The sequence below is a fragment of the Glycine soja genome, chromosome 17 (assembly GCF_004193775.1).
Source record: "Glycine soja cultivar W05 chromosome 17, ASM419377v2, whole genome shotgun sequence".
Classification (NCBI taxonomy): Eukaryota; Viridiplantae; Streptophyta; class Magnoliopsida; order Fabales; family Fabaceae; genus Glycine; species Glycine soja.
The window spans coordinates 40,392,936-40,415,538 of NC_041018.1; the positions used below are offsets into that span (position 1 = coordinate 40,392,936).

At 29.9% G+C, this 22,603-nt stretch overlaps 1 protein-coding gene across 5 annotated transcripts; it reads left to right on the forward strand.

Annotated features, from left to right (window-relative positions):
* Positions 1–13,695: 13,695 nt before the first annotated feature.
* LOC114393786 lies at positions 13,696–18,046 on the forward strand. Of its 5 annotated transcripts, none has more exons than XM_028355228.1 (11): positions 13,697–14,539; positions 14,752–14,836; positions 14,939–15,055; positions 15,184–15,451; positions 15,600–15,742; positions 15,859–16,217; positions 16,332–16,431; positions 16,607–16,666; positions 16,779–16,862; positions 16,943–17,059; positions 17,586–18,046. In XM_028355228.1, the coding sequence occupies exons 2-11, from the start codon at positions 14,756–14,758 to the stop codon at positions 17,883–17,885; spliced, it is 1,629 nt and encodes a 542-aa protein (XP_028211029.1). In that variant the 5' UTR covers positions 13,697–14,539; positions 14,752–14,755; the 3' UTR covers positions 17,886–18,046. The 5 variants fall into 5 exon arrangements, with proteins under 5 accessions (XP_028211032.1, XP_028211033.1, XP_028211029.1 ...); XM_028355229.1 differs by having other exon boundaries at positions 13,697–14,179; XM_028355230.1 differs by having other exon boundaries at positions 13,709–13,727.
* Positions 18,047–22,603: the final 4,557 nt, after the last annotated feature.

Genomic DNA, 22,603 nt, shown 5'->3' on the forward strand with positions numbered 1-22,603 from the left:
TTCAAACTATAGAAATTAAAAAAATAAGAATCATGACCAAATGAGTAATTTAACCTTTAAGATTTTTACTTTCGACTTAATGTTGTGTCATTAGATATTCGGATAAAGGTGCCGTGTGCCCTTACATAATGTATTAGTGCATTTGTGTAGTAAAATAAACCAGATAGAATGAAGAAAATGAAACTTGCATAACATTAGGCATACATATTGTCGTAATTGAGTTTCTAACGAAACCATTGTCTTTATTTCTTGCCTTCTTTTTGTTCTAAACTTAATATAATAATATTGTAATTGAGAAGGCTGGTTGAATAATCCATCTATGTACATGGACACTCTCTGTCCCATCAAAGAGGAATCATTATGAGTTCTTTCTTTCTTCATTTTCTTGGCTATTTTTTGGTAACTGGTTGTTAGCGAAAGATTAGAAACACTTTTTGAATCGCTTTGATGATGTAGGCACATCATATGGATATTTTATTGTTTAGCGTCTTTTAAAAGAAAGATTCAATTATTAATGGCGCTGTTAATCTTTTGGGATTTTGAGACAACGACTATTTGATGGAGAAAAGCTAACTAGAACATTGTCCAAACACGACTGCGAATAAGCTCGTTGGGCTGTAAAGGTTTTTTCATTTTTTTAGGCCGAATAAAATGCTAATTTTGTCATTGTATTCCCACTTGATTTTGTTAAGTTCACTTCAAAGTTTTTCAATTCTTTTGACAAATATTTCCTTTACAGAAGTATATTTTCATTGTGTTATTAGGAAGTATGACTTCACAATATGTAATGGAAACACGTTTTGTCGAGATACACAATGCAAACATGTTTCCATTAAGGATATTCTTGTAAAAAAAATGGAAAAATCTGGGGGTGAACATAGGAAACACGGGTTCAAACATAGACTTGGTCCGACCGGCTGGACTGCAGGCTTGAAAGGCCCATGTGATTGCTTCTTGTGAGATGTGCATGTTGTCTTTTAACAAAAAACCAGAATTCGATCCATACTCTTCAAATCTTCTAACTCAAACTACAAAATGTTTTGTTAGCTACTTGACAAATTATATATATAAATAAATATAAATAAGTGAATTATATATAAATAATTATAAATTCATAAATTTATTACATTCTTATTATAATTTTATTATTTCATACTTGTTAGCAATATATGCTAATGAGTAATTTTTATCTAATTTTTTGTTTACAACAATGAATTTAAACTTAAAGAAGGAACTTGTGAAATTATATTAATTTGTCATGTAATTTTTTTGGCTTTTTTTATAAGATAGTATGTAATTTTTTTTTATTATAGACTGGGTTATGCAGGTCAATTAATGATCCATTGGTTCAACCATTGACCAATGATCATTGCCTTGATCGGATTGATCACTTGTTTGGTTTTTAAAACTATGATTGGAAGTTGGGACTATTAATAGTCTAACAATTTTCCGATTCATCGATGGAGATGTCATTCACACTGCTATATTTTCTCTTCACACTACCCTTTTTTATGATTTTCTTTACAAAAGTATGTTTTAGAAAAACTAGTTTCATAATCTAGTTATATATTAATACTCTACAAAACTATTTTTTTTACATTATGAAAATTTCCATAATGTAGAAAAATCCATTACAAAAACTTTTTGTTAAATTTGTAAGAAAAGTACAGGGTGTGAAGTGAGAGGGATATTTTGGAAATATAAAAAAAGGAGGTGCGAAAATAAAAAAGAGAGATGTAAATATCATAGGCCATACCCCAATACATTGTATCAGTGCATATTTATGATGCGTAAGCCCATTTCTTTTTAAGTAGAATTAGGCCCATAATAGATTGCTTTAGGCCCAAATAAAAATATTGTTTTGGAATGAAGTTAAAGATATTTTTTGTAACTCTGCAAAATATATAACTGAAAGTAAAAAAAGAAAAAAACTAAACCTCACATAAGTTTTGGGACTCCAAATTTGAAGAAAAAATTTGTCAATTAAAAAATATTATATATTTATATGCAATAGTTCAAAATGCGAGTATATTTTTTTTATAATTTATTTAACTAAATTAAAATATGAAAAGAAATAATTATTTGAAAAATATTTATAGTTCCCAAATATTAATTTACGTGCAAGTAACTAAATATGTAATTTTATAGTTATTAAGCTTGTTCAATAAATAGTTTTACCACGAACTTAATTAATTAGTTAGCTAATTAACTTTTAGCTTACAACTTATTTATTTCAAAAAATATCAAAAACACCCTATAACACTGTCATTATTTTTTCATTTTAATTCTTAATACCTAAAAAAACTAATTATTTATAGTTTTATTTATTTATTTGAAATTATTTATAGTTTTCCTTATTATTACATTATTTATTTTAACAATTAGAATACTTATATTATCTGTATTTAATTTTAATAATATATTCGATCTTTAAATAAACATATATAATAAGAGTTAAAAAACATAATTAAAAAAAACTAAAATTATAATAAATTAAAATATATTTTTGTCTATTAAATAAAAAAAATTATATAAACATATATTTTTACATTATTTTATAGTAATACCTATAATTTAATAAACTAATTAATTTAACAATTTTCAGCAAAATAATTGCTTATTAGTTCCCCTAAAAAAATAGCTTATTAGTTAGCTTACCAGTTATTTTCAGTCGATCGTAATGGACAATGTCGTGTTCGAAAACACCTGTACATACTGCATGATGATTAACGACATAGGACACAATACGCTGAGAATTTAAATCCTTAAACTAAATTTGTTTCAAGGTCATTGTAGTGTAGTGATGGATTGGATTTCCAACTCCCATCAATATATATTATTTTTTCTAATCCAGAAAGACAAATGAATGTTTTGCAACCTAAACATTAAACAAGTGAATGAAAAATTCAAACAAATCCAGAATGGCTCGAGGAATAAAATACTGGGTTGTTGCACCAAAAAAATAAAATCGAATGCCCTACCCAAAAAAAAACTATATATAATTGAAGGATTTCTTTGGTCATGGCCAATGGGGATATGCATCATATTTTAATAGTATTTTCTAAACAACATATAGTGTGTCGCGAGCTATTGACCTTTTTTGAAGTGAAAGAGAATGGGGACCCTCTTTTCCCTTGCCCCAAAATAAGAGCTGGCAAAGTCCAATGTAGACCCATATACAAGCTGACAAGCAATGGCCACACCACAAAATTATCAAAGTTCTGTTTTATTTTCTGTGACCTTGTCTCATTTAACAGTCTGTGCATGCCCCATAAGATAACCATTTTGATTGTTATTAACACCTTTACTATTCATCTATAAATAAATGTAGATGCAACTTCTGACCCTTAAAATATTATAATTTCTCTTTTCCCCTTTCTCTACTCATGAATTTATGTAGCAACAGTAAGGTAACATGTCTTAGTCTCATGTGTTAGTTTCTCTGGTCACCCCAATGTCGTGTCTTGTAAATACAAAGACATAAAACTTGTGTCCAATGACCTGAGGGGCCAGCTGGTTGTTCATTTACTAGCTATACCTCCAATGTGTTTGGAATAGGAAAACCACACCAAAATCTTAAATCTAATTTGTTCTTGCTTGCTAGCTATTGTATATGATAGTTGGATCATCTCACTGAGTAATCACATGTACCTTTCAAGTTTGATACTTGAGAGAATGTTTGATCGAAAATTATCTACAATCTTTTGATTTTAGTGCTTGGGAGACTATGAATTGTCGAATGAGAAACTGAAACCATATGTAACTAATTGAATAACATATATATTTTCTATTAGCTTAGTCATTTTACTGTTCGACTTAGATTTTCACTTAACCAATCTTAAGGGTCAACTTTCATCTACAAGTCTAATTAAACACTTTACTGAATTGACCTAATACCATGACTAATCTATCCTAGCACACGGGCAGTGAGAGAAGCTTAGGCCGCAATGAGTTTGTGGGCCATAAGCCCTTCCTAGACTGTGAAAAGTTTATGGAGCACAATTTTTTTAGTGCAATATAACGAATTTTAGATTCTTCTCACACATTTGAAGATATCATTGAAGCCACTCTTAAAAAAAATTGAAAACAATTAAAAAAAAGACACACTTGTTAAATAGGTGTGATTATCCTTGATCACTCGTTATAGAACTTATTGATCAACTCTTGAATTCATAACTAAGTTTTAGAAAATCTTGGTGAATTTATGCTCTTGGCGTCAACAATAATTAGCTGCTTTTAATTTCAATTGGCCCAATAAGAGAGATGGAGATTTGATTAATTAGTCTATTTGTGTGCATCCTCAAATAATTCTGATTCTTGTAGTGACCGTGGACATCACAAAACCTATTATTGCACCCCAATGCATGTAAAAGTAAACATAAAAAAGGACCAGGTTTCTAGCACGTATCTGCTTTTCACCTTTTTTCAGTGATTACAAAAAAAGTCCTGTTGTTAAGAATCTAAAGTAAGAATCCAGAAACCTATGGCCACGGACATGTACAACAGTCACCAGCTTCTAAAACATGGTACCACACTACCTGGACCCCTCTCCAACCTTTTGACCTTTTATCTTATTGGTGGACAAATCCAAAGCATATTTTATTTTTTGGATTTCTTGAATCATTATTCACTGAGCATTTGCCACTTCACCCCGACCAATTATATTTCAAATTAATGCTACTATATCCCTACCATGTGATTAAGTGGAGACATATGGTTAATGGTTAGGTACATGATCGAGCTATATATTGGCCATGCAAATTGGTACAAGTGGCTGCATGTTTATATAAAAGCAAAATGATCTTTATTTAACATATAGTTTGTTAGTTAGCTTATTCACCTAAAAGTTACATATGCACATGTAATTGGTTAGTAAATAGTTATTAATTGTCTCAAGTCTATAGAAATCATTATGTATTAGCATTATATAATTCTTTCTTAATTTGTTTACTTTCATATTTCTCAACCTTTGGTATAAAATTGAAAAGACATTCTAATGAAGCTAATTAAAAAATAGAGTGAGAGAAGGTGAAAAACAATGGATATGAGTGAGTGATCAAAACAATGATTTTGAATGCACGACGATTTAACTCGTATCTTTGTCATCAAATCAGTCCCCACCTAGAAAAGTTTTAAAAGAGGGGGAAAAAGTAAAATTATTCACTTTTTAGTTTTTTACAATGAAGACGTGGATTGATCACTAACCATAGCAAATTGCACGCGCACACATTATAAAAGATAATATTTTTTTATTGTTTATGGCGTTATCTCATGTATTTTAAAGATAAAAAAATAAAATAAATATATTTTACAAGAGTTAAAATATTTTTTTACAAGAACAAAAATAAAAAAACAATAAATTACCGAAACCATATATATATATATATATATATATATATATATATATATATATATATATATATATAAAAGTTGTTCACTCTTCATACATGAATCAAGATATCAATGCCAAAAGAAAATACTAAGAAATCATTTCTCACATTTTAGAATAATTTACTTTTAAGTTGTACCAAAACTAAATTTCATGGGAGATATAAAATTGATCGAAAAGATTACGGATTCAATCTTTTTTATCAACAAAATTAACAAATTAATAATTAATATTTATCAATAAAAATTTCCAACTTACACTAATTGGTGTATATTCATTTGTAAATTTTCAGAATCCACAAGAACCATCCAATATATACTATATGAATGAACTAGTAATTAATTAAATTAAAAAATTGGAGCATTATTTTTGTTCATTCATTCTGAACTAGTTTAATTTAACGCCATTAGAAGCACTTTATGTTGTCTTTTACTCTGGCCATGGAAAGATGACAATGAAGAGGTTATGTTGGTGGGTCTTAGTGTCATATAATGTGTACGGAAAATAGCAGGGGAACAGGGCTCTCGTATATAAAAGTAATTTTTGGTTGTGCTATCCAGCTCAAAGTGGCAACTTTACGTGCTTTACATGAATTAATTAATAATTGTTTTCATAAATCAACATAAGATTTTTCACTGAATTTTGTTTTTACCCATACATGATAAATTTTACAAAATGTCACTTATCCTATGATTATTTGAATCTACAACTAAAATTATTTCACATAAACATTGAAGTTCAAAAATTACTACTATTACTTGCACAATTACTCGTACTTAATTGCACATGGTTCCAATAGGGACCGTAATCGTGAGCAGATTTTATGTACTTTAGTAATAGTAATGAACAGGTGTTATAGTTGATAGATCATACTTAATTCTTTACACAACTATACAGTGATAAATCACTGTATGTAGGTTAGTAGCCCTGCTTTCTAGGGAATAAAATAGGCTGCATTCTAATGGAAATTTATACAGAACTACTAATAAACTCTATAGGATGTGATTTTATTCTAGAACTTGACCAAATAAATACATGCTGAGTTATGCTGATTTTGGCCAAAGGAAATACACTAAAATGATATGTTTACTAGTTTTAGAGGTAGAAAAGAAAGAGGATATTTTTTATGCGAATACAGTACATGTTTACAGATTTTCATGTATAGATCGTGCAAAACGCTCTTTTGCGGAGGCATACAAAGAAGACAGCTTCAAAAGATTCAAACAAACACCATGCCAATGTCTATGCATGTCTGGCTAAAACATTCTAAAAGGTAGAGATTTTCTTCGAGGAGTTTAACTTGAAATATATTTTTTCTTTATAATCAAGGTTTTAAACACCACGTCATATGCAAAATAAACTGAACCTAATCGAGTCATTTCAAAACTGAACTCAACCGTAAAAATTGAACCAATTGAGAAAATTAAAACCAAATTGAACTATTTTTGTAAAACAATTTGGGTTCAAACTAAAATAACTTAGTCATGCATGAGATGAGCAAAGAAAACTGGAATGAATCATATAGACTTAGGCACTATGCGGTGCCATGTGTTAATTTCAAAAAAGCCCTCTCAACAAATACATTAGCACTTTTGATGAGGTTATTCCTGAGATTTCAATTTCCAAAAACAAAATCTACCCGTGTAACAGTGGTGAATGTGGTAAAGACGACGAATTATTAGATTAAGAAGATAAAGATTCATGATTCATAGTTCCTATTTAAGAAGTGTCGATTTTACTTTTGTTAGTATTTACTTGTATGTTTTGTTTTAGACACCAATAACATTTTTATGGTTAATCATGAATATCATTACAGCATTGCTATTTGGTACCAACTAGTATATGTACGAATCACACGAACAACAGCATGGAGGGCTCTCCTTTTTTTTCAAACAAATATTAGTTGAAAAATTAAAAACATATAAAACGGAATTTGATAGAAAACATGCACCTTCATGTATTTTTTACGAAAATACCTTCGTAACTTTTAACATTTTCCATATTATTAATTTTGAATATTTTTTTTTGTCATTTTGAAGAATTTATTGTTTATATTACTACTACTAATGGAGAAAAGGGACTCCGTGCCTGAATTTGACAAATGAGAAAAATGAGGGACATTATAAGTGGTTTGTAGTAGTTAGAGGATACATATGTGAGTCCTTTTAAAAAAAAAAGATACATATCTGAGAGACGTGTGTAGTTATATTTTTCTTTTAGTCGTGTGCAAACAATTGAATAAATGTGCAATTGTCAAAAGGAAAAAAAAAAGAGTAAAAATAATGTAGAAAACTAAATTGGGTTATAGTCATTATTATTAGTATAGATACATTAAATTTTTTAAAACAGTAACTATCTCAGTATCCCACTATTAACTGTTTTTTATTTTTAGTTTTTGTGAAATCACTATCTACTATTCTGCTACAGTCTTTTTTGAGCCAACTGCTTTGCGCTACTATCTGATATTTGAAACACTGATTTGGATTGTCTGCGGAAAATCTCCTAGCCATTAAAATCATAATAATTTTATCATAAACATAATTACAAAACTAAAAATTGAATAAGGAGCATTATATAATTATGTACCATAAAATATAATTAAAGCACCTTGTGCAGTTAATTTTGGCTTGATCCTTTTGTGTGCATAAAAGAAACAACCGCACAAAATGACTGGTTGCAGATGCAAGAATTCGGTAGCTTCTTATTGCAAATTTGTTTTTATGAGATCTTGTTGTCCTGTCCTCGTGCCTGGAGGAGGTATCATTGTTTGTTACAAAGCACTTTTGAATTGAAATAGACAATTCAGCAACCACATTGTCCAAAGCATATGATTACCATAACTTACCTTAAACATTGTACATATTTTCGTAATTAGCAGCATACCTTTCATTATCCTCTTTGTAATTGTTTTTGTTATTGAGTGAAATTTTATGCACTCAACTAAGAGCATGTTTAATAATTCATTGTAAAATTACGTTTGAAATAAAAATAATTTTAATAACAGATCAGGATCCTTATTTTTATGTTCATTTTACTTTTATTCAAACATACACTAACTAGTAAAGAATAGACCCTGGAGGTGGGGCACGATAGAATTAGAATTTCACCAAATAGTAAAATGGATATTATAAGGAGAATGTTAAAAATTTGTTACTATAACATTCTTTTTCATTCTCCCCTAGTAATTTTAGCTTGCTGTAAACATAAGGAGGTAACACATTCAAAACTGATATGATGAAATCTAGATGAGACTTGGATTAAAAATAAATAAATAGCAAAGAAGGACAACAAAATTACTTACCTTGGTTTTAACCATTTTCTGACATTTTCAAATGAAGATTTTGAGATCGATAATTACTCTGCCACGTACAACTCTGGAGAAAGATTTGGTTGCGGGAACAGGACGGTGCATGATTGGAAAAACTGACGACCGTATTCGGACCCTATCTGTCTAAATCATCTCAATTTGTTTTTTTGCTCACCGTTACAATAAAGTCAACGTACATAACTCTATATTTGACTATTTAATCTTGCATTATATGGATAGTGTTGATTAATTTTTTTGCTTCGTGTTACTAATTGATAATTTACCGCAGAATATCGTTGTATTTTAGAGGTATTCCAAAAGATATGAGTTTGATGTTGTGCAGATATTTTTATTTTTTATATATCAACCTGTGATTAAGACTTTTAAAGTGGTCAGTAAAAAATATGAAACTCATACATAAAATTGAATCTTTTGGACAATGTTATAATGTAAATACGCCCATTTTCACTTTGTTAAACTGTCCTCAACATATTTCATTTCTTCTCTTTCTCTTTAGTCTGGAGTTAATTACTTACTAATTATGTTCCTCGATCGATTAAATTTTAAGATAGTGATCATACACACATAAGTGATCATCCTTCACCTAAATAACATTTAGTGAGAAAAAAGAAGAAAGTATAGATGTGATTTAATGATATTATTAACATGTTTAGAATTCAAAAGTGTCAACTAGTCCTTTCGGTAAAAATAAAAATAAGCATGCTAGACTAATATAAAAGAAAAGCTGATAAAATTAAGTGTGATGGTTTTCACTTGTAGATATATATTGTAGCATTGGCTGCAGTTACTAAAGAAGTTGAGTGGCAGAGAAATGTGTTGGATGAGATATCAATTTCACTAAAGCCAATGTTACCAATATTATTCATATGTCGTGATAGTCAGCCAAATATATAATGGAAAATGAAGGCATATTGGATTAAGATATAATTATGTGAAAGATTTAATTTTTTTAGATGCTTCGATATTTTAGAATTAGCAGACTAATTACTAAACCGTTCTCTATTAGACCAATTGAATCAGCCAATTCAATCTAATTTTTAAAATAATATAATAAAGTTATGATATCTATTTCACTAATATAACATATTAATTACGAATATTTACTGATAAAAAAAATTGTTACATCCACCCTCCACAAAAGGGGAGGAGAGGGGGCAATGTTTTTGTTATTTTTTTTACAATAACCTTGGTTACATTGACATCTACTATCAAATTCATTTGGCCACGTATTTACTATACTTAGAGTAGCAACTATGACTGTTGGAGTCATTCTAGTACATTATCATGTCTGGTTACTTTTGTGTATTGGAAATATCTTTCAGCTAACGATCGGACTTGTCTGGCTAAAATTACTTGAGTTAATAATAAATCGAGGTTTTGACATTTTCACCAAGCTCTAAAAAATTCATTTTTCCCGTACTTACCTTGACATATTGTGAAATTAAAGTAATAGAATTAAACAATCAGAATATAAAAAAAAAATTGAATTAAAAAATGAGAATAAAACTGCATTGTCATTAAGTTTATTTTTTTTCAAAGTTAAATTCAATTAACGATAATCTATTTTTTTTAAATGTGAAATATGTATTAATTTTACAAATGACTGATATTGGTTGAAAGATCTAATTGATCACGTTTAATATATATATATATATATATATATATATATATATATATATATATATATATATATATATATATATATATATATATATATATATATGACTCAAATTTAATAATCTACTTAAAATATTTAAATTCAATTTTACTTAAACCAACAAAATATTAATAATAAGCTTAATGATGAAACTACAAACGAAAACTAAAACGTGAAAAGTTATTTTAATTTTTAAAATTTTAAAAACTTAAAACTAAAAACTACTACAAACAACACTCAAGTTTCCACAATATTAATTGTTTCCGATAAAGCTAGCATAGGACAAGAAAAAAAAAATCAAGAAGCACCTAATTTTTTTAGAAACTACTTAATTTAAGAATAAAATCCTACGTATATATTTTTGTCTTCACTTCATCGGTTTATCCTACTATATATATAAATGAACATTAAATTTATTATATATCCCTGTAACTTTTGAATCAGCTGTACTAAAAAGGTTGAAAAATACATTGTCTTTGATAGAATATATTTTAATAAGATATTTTATGAAATATGATTAGTTAGACTAACAATAATAAAATATATTCTATCAATCTTGACAAAAAAAGTTGCTTTAAATTTTAAAGATCAATACCTTAGGGGAATGATGTGGGAATATTAGCTAGACAACTAAATTACAGCAGTAACTAGTCCCCTTTGTTTCTTATATTTTTGGATCTATATTTTATATATACTCTATAGTCTCCTTTTGTCCTTTTCCTTTCTTCTTGACGAGTAAAAAAGATGATGCGTCTTAATTTAGCGTGTGATTTGGAGACTGAAGTCACTATCACACGATCACGGACAGGAACACCAGGCGTTGAATAATCAAGTTATATCGAACTTAATTTTAATGTATTTTAAAAATAAAAATAAAAATTATTACATTATTATTTCATTGTATGTCGGTATCTTAGTTAATATATATATATATATACATATATTGATAATTATATGTAATACTCAATTTATTAAATAATGTATATCATTGAATTTTATTGTAAAAGCTTTTTAATAATACTTTAATTCTGCTTTTGTAAACATCATTGATTCATTGAATATAAATATTCCAATTACTAGTCACATCCAAATTAATATATTTCAAAGTTAATAGTTGATGTAATTAACATTCGTGATTTATTAAGAGTTATAAGTCTAAATAATTTTTAGAAAAATAATCATTTATTTTTTCTACAATATTAATGTATAAGAATTAAATTATGTAACATTTAATTGGAGAGTCTAATAATGATGTAGTGAAAATTTAAAATGCACTTAAATAAAATAATTTATATTAAATATAACTAATTTTATGAAACAAATTTGTAACAATATTCGTTTGAGTTTAATTTATATTTTTTTAACACATATATCTAATAAGAATTCACCTTTGTTGTATCGTATTAATGAATAAGATAATGGGGAAAAATAATTCAATCTTATTAAATGTTATATGAAAAGAATCATATTGACAATATATATAAATTAAATTCTATTGGTTTTCTTTTGTAATGATTTGTTCTGTTGAAGTTTATTAATCCCCGTTTTATTATAATATCATTTTTTGCAGCAAGTGTATTACATATTTTTATTTTTTTATGTTTTTCAAAATTTTAAATTATTATTATTTTATATTTAAAACAATTAAAAATTAAAATTAAAATATTTTTTTTACTTATCGTATATTTTATCGATCATAAGATACATATTTCCTACCATCTCATCATTTATCCTTTTATTTAGATGGGAAGGGGTAACATAAAGGAAAAGAGAAAATTATAACATTTGAAATAAAGGATAAAGAAGGGAAAAGTTAATAATTTATTGAGTTTTGCTCTCTCTTATTTTTGTCTAATTTTAAGTCTTTTCATCTTCATTCCCTCTTTAGTCAACTATCTTCATTCAATATGCCTTTTCTATTTTGAGGTAGAATCCAACATGATTTTAGTTATATATAAAAACAGGTACAGGTATATGTTTTAAACAGTTCAGCTGAGTTTTTATTTTATTTTATTTAATTCTTATTTCATGTCAACTTAGACTAGAGTTTTAGATTAAAATAAAAACCTTATGAAGAGAGAGCGTGTATAGTTACCGTCCATCTTTCTCTTATTTGCTTAATAAATAAATTGGAAAGGATATCTATCCAAAGGGGTGTTGAGTGTTGACAAAGACAACAACAACTAAGAGAAGGTTGCCAGTTGTTAATATAGTCAGATAACACGGATCTAACATTTACTACAAGTTGAATTAAATGTTTTTAATTTATAACTAAGTACATTTAAATCATATAATTGAATAATTATCTAAACTTATTTAGAAATATAATTCTATTGTAAATATGTACGGATATAATATAAGCATTTTCAATTGAACTGTTTTATTGTTATAGTATATAATATAATTAAAAATTTAGAATATGTACTCAAAGTAATCTTAATTATAAAATTTACATTCGAATGTATGTATAGTGAGAAAAATTAGTTGTGAAAGTAAAACAAAATAAGCTCTTAATCTGTAAGAACATCCTCACCTAAATTCTTCATTTCAACAACCTACACAATACTCACACAGTACAACATTTTATAGTGTTCATTCCAGACACATTTTTTTTAAAGGAAAAAAAAAAGAAAAAACTAAATGATAGTGCCGTAAGTCTTGGAATTGGAATGCCCTAGTTCAAATTGGATCCGAAATGTATCTGCAAACGCGAGAAGCTAAATTCTTTACTTGACAACGCATGTGATTTGTGCAGCTTTTGCCTGAAAAAACACCAACCCATATACTTATTTATTTACTAAATCAACTGCAACACATTATCCACCGTAAAAAGTAACCAATCCCCACCAAAATCTCCTTTCTAATGGTGCTTAAAAGCATCATAACAGGAGGATAATCATTACTTTCAGTACACAAATTACACATACGCACAACATAACAATATGTTAAGTAGAAAACATGTTTAAAGCAGATGGTTGAGGTGAATAGTTATTAGTTAAAACACAAGAGTATCAACAATCAATTAATTAATGTGAGTGATATTAAATTCAATTTTTTAAGTAAGATTTTAAATTTAAATATTGTGAATGAGAAAAATATGATTAAAGAAAAAATTTTCACTAAAAATGAACAGATTTTTAAATAAAAATTAATCATCATAAAGCCAATAAATATTTAATAATTTATATAATATGATAAAAAAAAAACAGACCCAGAATTTGGAGTTAAAAATTTAAGAAAGGGAAATATGCATGTCGATTCATGATGACATAAGCTTTAGATTGGAGGCTTCCATGATATTGATTATTGAATCTGAGAAGCTAGCTGTGTCTTATTCTGCATCCATGGACCAGGTTGGAATTGGAAGCTCTTCTATCTATCTCTATTCTCTAGTCTTTTTCGCACAAGTCATTTCTTTCTACTTCCATTCACCATAACGAAACTGCAAGCTACTAGTACATACATACATGATTCATCTCTCTCACACTCTCTAATTTTCTCTCTCTGTCCCCTACCACTACACAAAACACTCATCCAATATAATATTCTTTTTATCTCAAGCGGTGGAACACTCTTCTCCACCAGTACCACCATCCATCTTCTTCTTCTTCTTCTGTCCACCATACATAGTATTTGGCTATTTGTATTATTTATCATGTTCATTGTGCAGTGAAAATTTGGAAGTGTTTTGAGTTTGGCATCTTCTGATGCTGCTTCATTTATAATTATTGTCATCAAGTTTCAGTCTCATTCTGGATCAGTGAGCTGATTCTCTTAATGTCAAGATAAAAAAACAACAACAAAGGTTTGATCTTTAATTACCCGAAGCAATTGATCACAGTTTCAATGAATTTGTCTATGAAATTTGACAATTGGGTATGAGTGGTAGTTTCAGATTTTTAGCATAGCTTGAAAACATGAACAGAAGAAGTGTTAGGACTAGGAAAGCTCCAATTCCGATTCAGTAGCACATGAAAAAAAAGTAATTGAAGTTTGGTATAGTCAGAAGTCAGAAAAGGGTACATTCATGTCGTTTGTGTGTTTGAAAAACAGTTTGTACAGTAATAGCCCGAGCTCATTATTTTTATTATTAAAGTATCTGAGGAGAGTATCAGCTTTCTAATTCACAAACTCTGGCTTCAGTTTCAATGAGAGAAAAAAAAAGGTATGGCACAGATCAGTTTATGGTGTTAAAGAAGGTGTATTAAGAAAAGGAAAAAAAAAAAGAGAGACTGTTTCATAATCCATGATTAGTGATTGAATCTGAATTCCATTGTTTCCCCCTTTGTTAGCCTCTTTGATTTGATTTGATATTTGTTCTTGTATTTTATTTTGTTTCTTTGATGGATTCTAACTTGTTCTGCAATGAATGAGAAGGTAGATGATGCAGGGAAGCTTGAGAAATGCAAATAAAAGTGGAAAAGCTTCTAGCAGAGAAAGAAAATTGGCTTTGCAACAAGATGTAATGCAATGGCACTGTTTCTTTTCCTTGTCCTCATTTGGGGTATTATGACTTTATGATCTATTATAGCTGGCATCTGAGCTGAATTCTCAAACTTTTCAGGTGGATAGGTTGAAGAAGCAGCTTAGGCATGAAGAGAACATTCATAGAGCATTGGAGAGGGCTTTCAACAGACCCTTGGGAGCTTTGCCTCGTCTTCCGCCTTATCTCCCTCCCTATGTTAGTATATATGAATTTCTCTTAAGTCATTTTCTGAACACAAGTACTTTTGTCTGTTGCTAAGTTAGAAAGATATTAGAATTTAGAAATGAAATTTGAGTGTTGAAATTTGATGTTGAAAACTATAGATACTAGCCCTTCTGGCTGAAGTGGCAGTTCTAGAAGAGGAAATTGTTAGGCTTGAAGAGCAGGTTGTGCATTTCAGACAGGATTTGTACCAGGAAGCTGTCTACATGTCATCTTCTATGAGGAAATTGGAAAATTCAGTTTCAGCTCCTCCAAACAAGTCAAATCCAACATTAGATAGTCCCAAGTTGGATAAATTGAAGTCTCTTACCCAAACAGCTGGTAATTCAACAGCAACATCTGAAACTAAGCCTACCACAACACTCACTGGTGAGAAACTCTATCATTATGTTTCATTGGTTCAGTTTAATTAATTTCTGCTTTAGATTTGAGCCTGCATTTCTTAAAGTTCAGTTTGTGCCAGAAAGAGACTTAGTCTCTTCCTCATGGTTTGTGCCTGTTGTTTTTGGCTTGCCAGAGGATAGACAAGGGAAAGAGAATCAATCATGTACTAATTCTTCCAAGAGCAGGCAGCAATCATCCAATCAAATGAACAAAACTCCAATTAAAAACATTGACAGTAAATCATTGAAGAAAAGGTTGGATCATCCAAAAAGAAAGGTGTGTCATGTCAATGTATAATCTAGAAGTAATTTTCAGTTGTGTGATATGGCTAGCATGTGAAAAATTGAAGAATTCTTTTTTAGTCAATAAATGTGAGCTTTCACAATGTGCAGCAAGAACCAAGGGTGAACAACCAGCAAATTGCAGATGTAAGAAATCATAGTCCACATAAAAATTCACCAGAAGCTCAGAGTCCAAATATAATTTCAGAAAATATTCTGAAGTGCTTATCAAACATTCTCTTGAGAATGAGTGCCGTGAAGAATCCAGGTTCTACATGTGACATGGCACCCTTGTGGGATCTAAAGCCTCAAAACTGTGATGAAGAAGCAGATTTTTGGGATCCATATGGCATCTGTTTGGAATTTGGGAAGAGGCATATTGGTCCATACAAGCAATTATGTGCAATTGATGCCAAATCTTTCAATCCAAAACGAACTGCAAATACTTTATTTTTACTACATCGGTTGAAGTATGTGAGATTGTTCTATTCAAATTCAAATCATTTTTACTTTTCCATGACATTGATTTGTTGTTATTTGTGTAAATTAGAAGTTAAAGTATTTTGATTTTGGAAAATTTGCAGACTACTTTTTAGGAAAGTAGCCTCTGTCAACTTGGAAAACCTCAACCATCAGGAGAAGCTTGCATTCTGGATCAACATCTACAATTCGTGTATGATGAATGTATGTCAGTTATGTCCATTACAACAACATTTAGTATAATCTGTATCTAAACATTTTTTCCACACAATTTATTATAACTTTCCTCAATAATCAGAATAAAAAATCTTAATTTGTGCGCCTAATTATCCTGTCAAACCATAATAATGATGGTATTTTAAGTTCTACTTTGCTTCAGGCATTCATAGAGAATGGCATACCAGAGAATCCTCAAATGGCTGTTGCACTAATGCGGAAGGTATGGACTACTAGAGTCGTTTGTTTCTTATGTATTGTGTTTGTTCTTTCAATTGAGTATAACATAGCATAAGTGTGCTCTCAATAATTCGTGTGGTTTTCTTGTTACTCAGGCAACAATAAATGTTGGTGGGCACGTGCTAAGTGCAACAACCATAGAGCATTTCATTTTAAGACTTCCTTATCACTGGAAATTTGTAAGTCTTGTCCATTTCATCTCTTGCTTTTCTATGCATGAGAGAATAAAGAGTTAATTTAACCACTAAATTTCAAACAGACGTTTTCCAAGGGAACAAAAAATCATCAAATGACAGCAAGAAGCATATATGGACTGGAACTGTCAGAACCCCTTGTGACATTTGCTCTCTCTTCTGGAACTTGGTCCTCTCCTGCTGTAAGTTGATGAGTAGTTTACATTGAATTATATAATCTTTCATAACCCCCACAGGTAAAGTGTTGTCCCCTTCATGATTTGCATTTTGTCTCATTGCATTATTAAATAGTATTTGCAAATAGGTAAAATGTGTTTTAAGTCTCTCAGTTTTTAGTCAAAATTGGTTTTAGTCCCTATACTTTAAAAATGACGATTTTTTTTTTAGTATTTTTATAATTGGTGAATTTTGTCTCTATTTATAATACTAGGGTGAGGGATGAAATTCACCAATTATAAAAAAATGAGCACCAAAATTATTGTTTTTAGAGTATAGGGACTAAAACCAATTTTGACAAAAAATTAAATGATCTAAAACACATTTTACTCTTAGAAAATAACAACCAAGTTGTTTTCCATTGCTTGGGGTTGGCTACATGCATCAAATAATGCCATAGTATTCTGTTGTAAATAATATCAAGATGTGAAAATCCTATCCCCGTTTTTATATATCTATTGATGGATTTGTCATGAACTATGCCAAACGCAGGTGAGAGTTTACACAGCATCCCAGGTTGAGAATGAACTAGAAGTGGCCAAAAGAGAGTACTTACAGGCAGCAATTGGATTTTCAACTTCAAAGTTTGCTATCCCAAAGCTGCTGGATTGGTATTTGCTGAACTTTGCAAAAGACTTGGAATCATTGCTGGATTGGATCTGTCTCCAGTTACCAAGTGAACTGGGGAAAGAAGCCATTAAATTCCTTGAGGAAAGAAAAACCGAGCCCTTATCACAATTTGTACAAATTATGCCATATGAGTTCAGCTTTAGATACTTGATATGCACATAATTTCACCCTCGTTTTCTGTACATTGCTTCATTGCAATTTTGTATACAACAGTAGATCATACATATAAAAATGTACATGATCATCTGTTCTCTACTCCCTTTGGGAGAAATGTTCAGATTCCTTCTTAACTAAAGTGAATAAAACAATCATTGCATAACCTATGGAATTTGAACTATGCAAGTGGCTCTATTTCTTATAAAATTCTCATTAAGTACTTAAAGGAAAATAAGAAGTTAAAATGACTTAAACTTCTCTTACAAGTTAAAACAATCTATGTACTTTAATTTTTAATAAAAACCCTTTCATCTAACTTCTCTGATAATTAAGGCGCACACATTAATTTTAACTTACCAAAAATGTTTCATACATTTTGTTTCGTCTTTTGTATTTCTATGAAGCTTTTCCACAAAACTTACTAGTCCGTACCAATTAAAACTTAAGCCAATGTACAAGCATTATGATATCACTTAAAGGGCTTAAGGGGCCAAATTTTGGATGTTCTCTCCTCTTAAACTCTGATTATTTTGTGTGTATGTAAGCAAATTGAACTGTTGTTGCATTGACAGACAGAGAAATTTATGAGGGTCTATATTAAATGGCATGCATTACATGTCAATCAATGAACATCCAAAGCAGGACTGAAGCAAATTCTATGGATATTGGCACACGTATTGCGGTCCATCTCATGGCATGTTATTTTTGGTGAGGCAGAAGAGGCATCTTCCAATTAATATACTAGATATACATTTAAAGTGGTCTAATTGCAGTTCCATTATGACATTCACCGCGCTTTCATTGCTTGCCAGCACCAAACAGCCTTTGCCGCATAAAAGATGAATTATTACAAAGTTTTTTTCTTTCTCAAGATATATTTCGCTGGTCCTTACTCCACAATCCACATGCTTAACATAGAAGCAGACCACTTTCTTTTTCTTGTTTGAAAAAATTTCGGCCAAGTTGTAGTAGTCATAAACCTAACCATAATTTTTAATCTGCTTCACACTGGTCCCCTCTGGTTTAAATGTATCAATTTAGTTTTGAACTAACTCGATAATTTCTTTCCATATTCTGTTTTCAATCTAACAACTCAATTTGTGGGTACTTTTGGGGTGTGTGTGTGTGTTGATATGTGGATCTATGTTTAAAATAAATAAGCAAAAGTATCAACCATATTTATGTCTCAAAGGGATGAGGTATCAAACATATCAATCATATTATGTAACCCATGACTGTGAGTGTGTATGGCTTCATTTTTTGCAAAATGTATGGTAAATAAGGTTCCGGAACTTCGAATTTAGATATAGCAATTTGGGAAGACTATGTAATGTAGAGGAGTAACAACAACACTTTATTAAAATTTATTAAAAAGATATAAAACTTCCATACTCTGTCTTACCGTGTCATGTCTGCTGACATAGGGTTAGCTGATACTTATTCATCAGATATCATCATTGCTTCTTCTCCGGAAAAAAAGTTCATGACTTATAGGCCTTCTACCTTCATGTGGCATCTTGCTAATAATCTAGATTCATATCAAGATCTCTAAATAGAAAATCTAGGAAAAAATATTTAAATAAGCTATTAGATATGAGATATTGCCTTTCTTGAATTTTGAATTTTGAATTTTGAATTTAGAATAAGTTTTAGATGATGCTTTTATTTTTATTGCGGATTTTATCTTTTATATTTTGTCAATTAATTAATTTAAGATAAATATTATAGAAGATAGATTAGGTTGTTTAGATTTTCAGATTGTTTGTAAGCCTGTGTATAGGCATTCTCACTTTATGAATAATATTGACTATTTTTTTTCTCCACTGTTAATTTTTCTATTTTTCTCTAGGTTCTCCCTATTTTTATATTTTATTTTACTAAATATTTCCAACATAAACATAAAAAAGATTTTTTTTTCTTCATTGATTCAATTTTCAACCAATTTTTCAATAACAACCAAAATACAAATAATTTATATTAATATAACGAAAATACATATTGATATAGATATCAGTCAATATATGCAAAAATATGTCCCTTTCATCAACAGACACGTATTAAATGATAAATGTAATTCTTAATAGATTTTAACTATTTTAGCTAATGATAAAATGTGTATTCAAAAGAGTCTGTAAAAAAGTATATCATAACATTTCTCATGAAATGAATCTGGCTTGTAATGGAATGAGTAGATTAATATAATAACGATTAATGAGCTAAAATAATGACTTCAAAGCATTTTTTTTCTTATCAAGATAATAGTTGAACTATTAATTATGAGATGACATATATTCACACTTTTCTTATTGATTAATGATGCTGTGGTCTGCAAAAAATAAAAGAATCAGAGTAGGGAAATGATAGGATAGTCCTAGAATCTTCAAATGTTGTTCCCGACTTGAATCTTCAATGGAGATGAGAGAATGAGAGAGTCTTAGATTGATTCCCGTGCAAGAATCCTAAAATAATGACTAAATCACAGTTTTATATTGGTAACAAAAATTGTCACGGACCAATGCAAATATGTTATCATTAAGCGATGACTTTTGCTAACGATTGGAGATGGTAACAGGACGAGTTGAGGACGAGTTTGTCCATTTTCATCCCCATTTCCACAAAAAAGCATGTTTGAGTTGTTTATAAAAAGTTGAGGTGAAAAAATAAACTCAATAGATTGAGAAGGGAAAAAAAAACATCTAACAAAAATATTGACACCTCGAGGCATAAGGTGTGAGGCCTAGGGTTGAGAGTTTGAAGAGTTCATTTTTGTCTTAGCCATAGCCATAGCCAAAGCCAAAGCCAACTAACCAAGTCAGAACTCAGCGTGCGTTGCTTGCCAGACTGGGAATCTAAACTTTGTCTCATGCAGTTATGCTTAAGAAATGAAGAAGAAAAAAATAGCCTTGATTTCTGATATACATAAATATATATATATATACACACCGAATGGAGTAGTAAGTGGTCCTGATTTTGTCTTTTGCAACAGTGGATAACCCTGACCAGTGTCCACCACTACCATACCCTAATTGAAGTATTAAATGAAGCAAAGAATCATTCTCTCACATTGTTGTGTTGGAATTTTGGAACTCATAAACAAACAAAAATATTGCTAAATAGAGACAATAGTCGATAGAATATGTTATAATTTCTTTTTTGTTACAATATGTTATTATTAATGAGCTAAATTAAGATATTTATTCCAAAGAAATACTACATCATAATGCACATAGGCTTTGGTGGTTACATGCGATGGGTCCACTTGTGCAAAGGAGTAATGGCAGGTATAATACACTGCGCTACCTTTCTGCCACAAAGACTATTTAAGAATTCATTATGATCTACTTTCTTGTGCCACAGTATTTGCTGATGAATTTCGAGTTTACAACCTCTTTGTTACTTTAATTCACTTTGTTTTTCACTTTCATGGACTCTCAGTTTGCTCCCATTAATATTCAGAAAGAAAAAAGTTCTATCCCATTCATTAATCACATGAAAGAGTAACCATAGTCCATACATATCTTTTTCTACACAGTAATATTTTTTTATTTATCTTTTCGGTTAACATTCACATTGACATTGATTAATCCATTGGTTCAGAGGCCATATCATAAGAAAAAAAGACTAACAATTAACACTATAACAAAAACTATCAACTTATTAGTTGATAAAAAAATAAAAGATAAAAAACTACCATATGGTACTAACTAAATTTATGTTTTTTTTTTCTTTTGTTTAAACATGAATGAAGTTTTTTTAGGAATTTTCACCAATAATTCAAACTGATTCAAAAAATTTTGATTTAATTTTTTGGATTGTTGGTGTTGAACCCAACCCAAATCAGTACATGAACTCTCCTGTCCAGTTGTACTATAAATTTTTTGGGTGGTTAATTCGTTGATTTGAAGTGGTTAGGCAAGTCTATATCCCAAAGAGTCATCAAATTAAAGCTCTGCAATGTTTTTATCACATGCACGCACCGATGAAGGTGGATACAAAAATAGAGTTTTCATTATTTTTATATACAAAAGGATATTTTTGGTAATAAAAGTTTTAAAAAAGAGAAGCGTGTATCTAGTAGATTCGGAAGTATAAATAACAAAACCCAGACAGAATCGAAGAATATTGGAGTCACCTTCACTTTTTGGGCTAAACAGGAACCACATTAACGGGCTTGGGCTCTTCCTTTACCTAGCACCGACTATTGCTTCCCCCACCTCCTGGATTTGCTTCCTATACCCTATAGGAAAGTCAAAACATCAAATGAACAAAAATGCCCTTCATCACTCTTAAACTCATCATACACCCACAAGCAAACCTAGCGGCTAGCACCTTCTTTCCCTTTGCCAATTATGTGTTGAAGCCCCCCCCCCCCTCCCCCTCCTCTTTTTCTTCTTATCTTCTTTCTCCTTTTCCTTTTCCTTTTCCATTTGTGCAGCTTTGCCTAGCCACCATTGTCATTGAAGTAGAGGGCAACCACCAGGACAACTTGTCTCCATTGTACAAGACATTGTTTCAAGTAAGTTGTTATTGGTCATAGTTTTTTTCAATCACTTTTTTTGGCTGTTCGATTAACCAATCTAGAGGGTTAGGCCTTGTTCAGAATCATTGTTTCGTATGTACAATGGATATTCCAAGAATCTATTCCAAAATACTTGTTCTAGAATATTACAAATGATATTTCAGAATACCTATTAAATCTAAGCCTAGTTCTTGCACCACTGGTG

What these genes read in the sequence shown, in the direction of transcription:
- LOC114393786 (XM_028355228.1), top strand. Translation starts at nt 14,756, where the DNA reads ATGATGCAGGGAAGCTTGAGAAATGCAAATAAAAGTGGAAAAGCTTCT. An exon ending in CGCCTTATCTCCCTCCCTAT is followed by an intron (nt 15,056 to 15,183) that starts GTTAGTATATAT and finishes TGAAAACTATAG; the next exon opens with ATACTAGCCCTTCTGGCTGA. An exon ending in GCCTACCACAACACTCACTG is followed by an intron (nt 15,452 to 15,599) that starts GTGAGAAACTCT and finishes TTGGCTTGCCAG; the next exon opens with AGGATAGACAAGGGAAAGAG.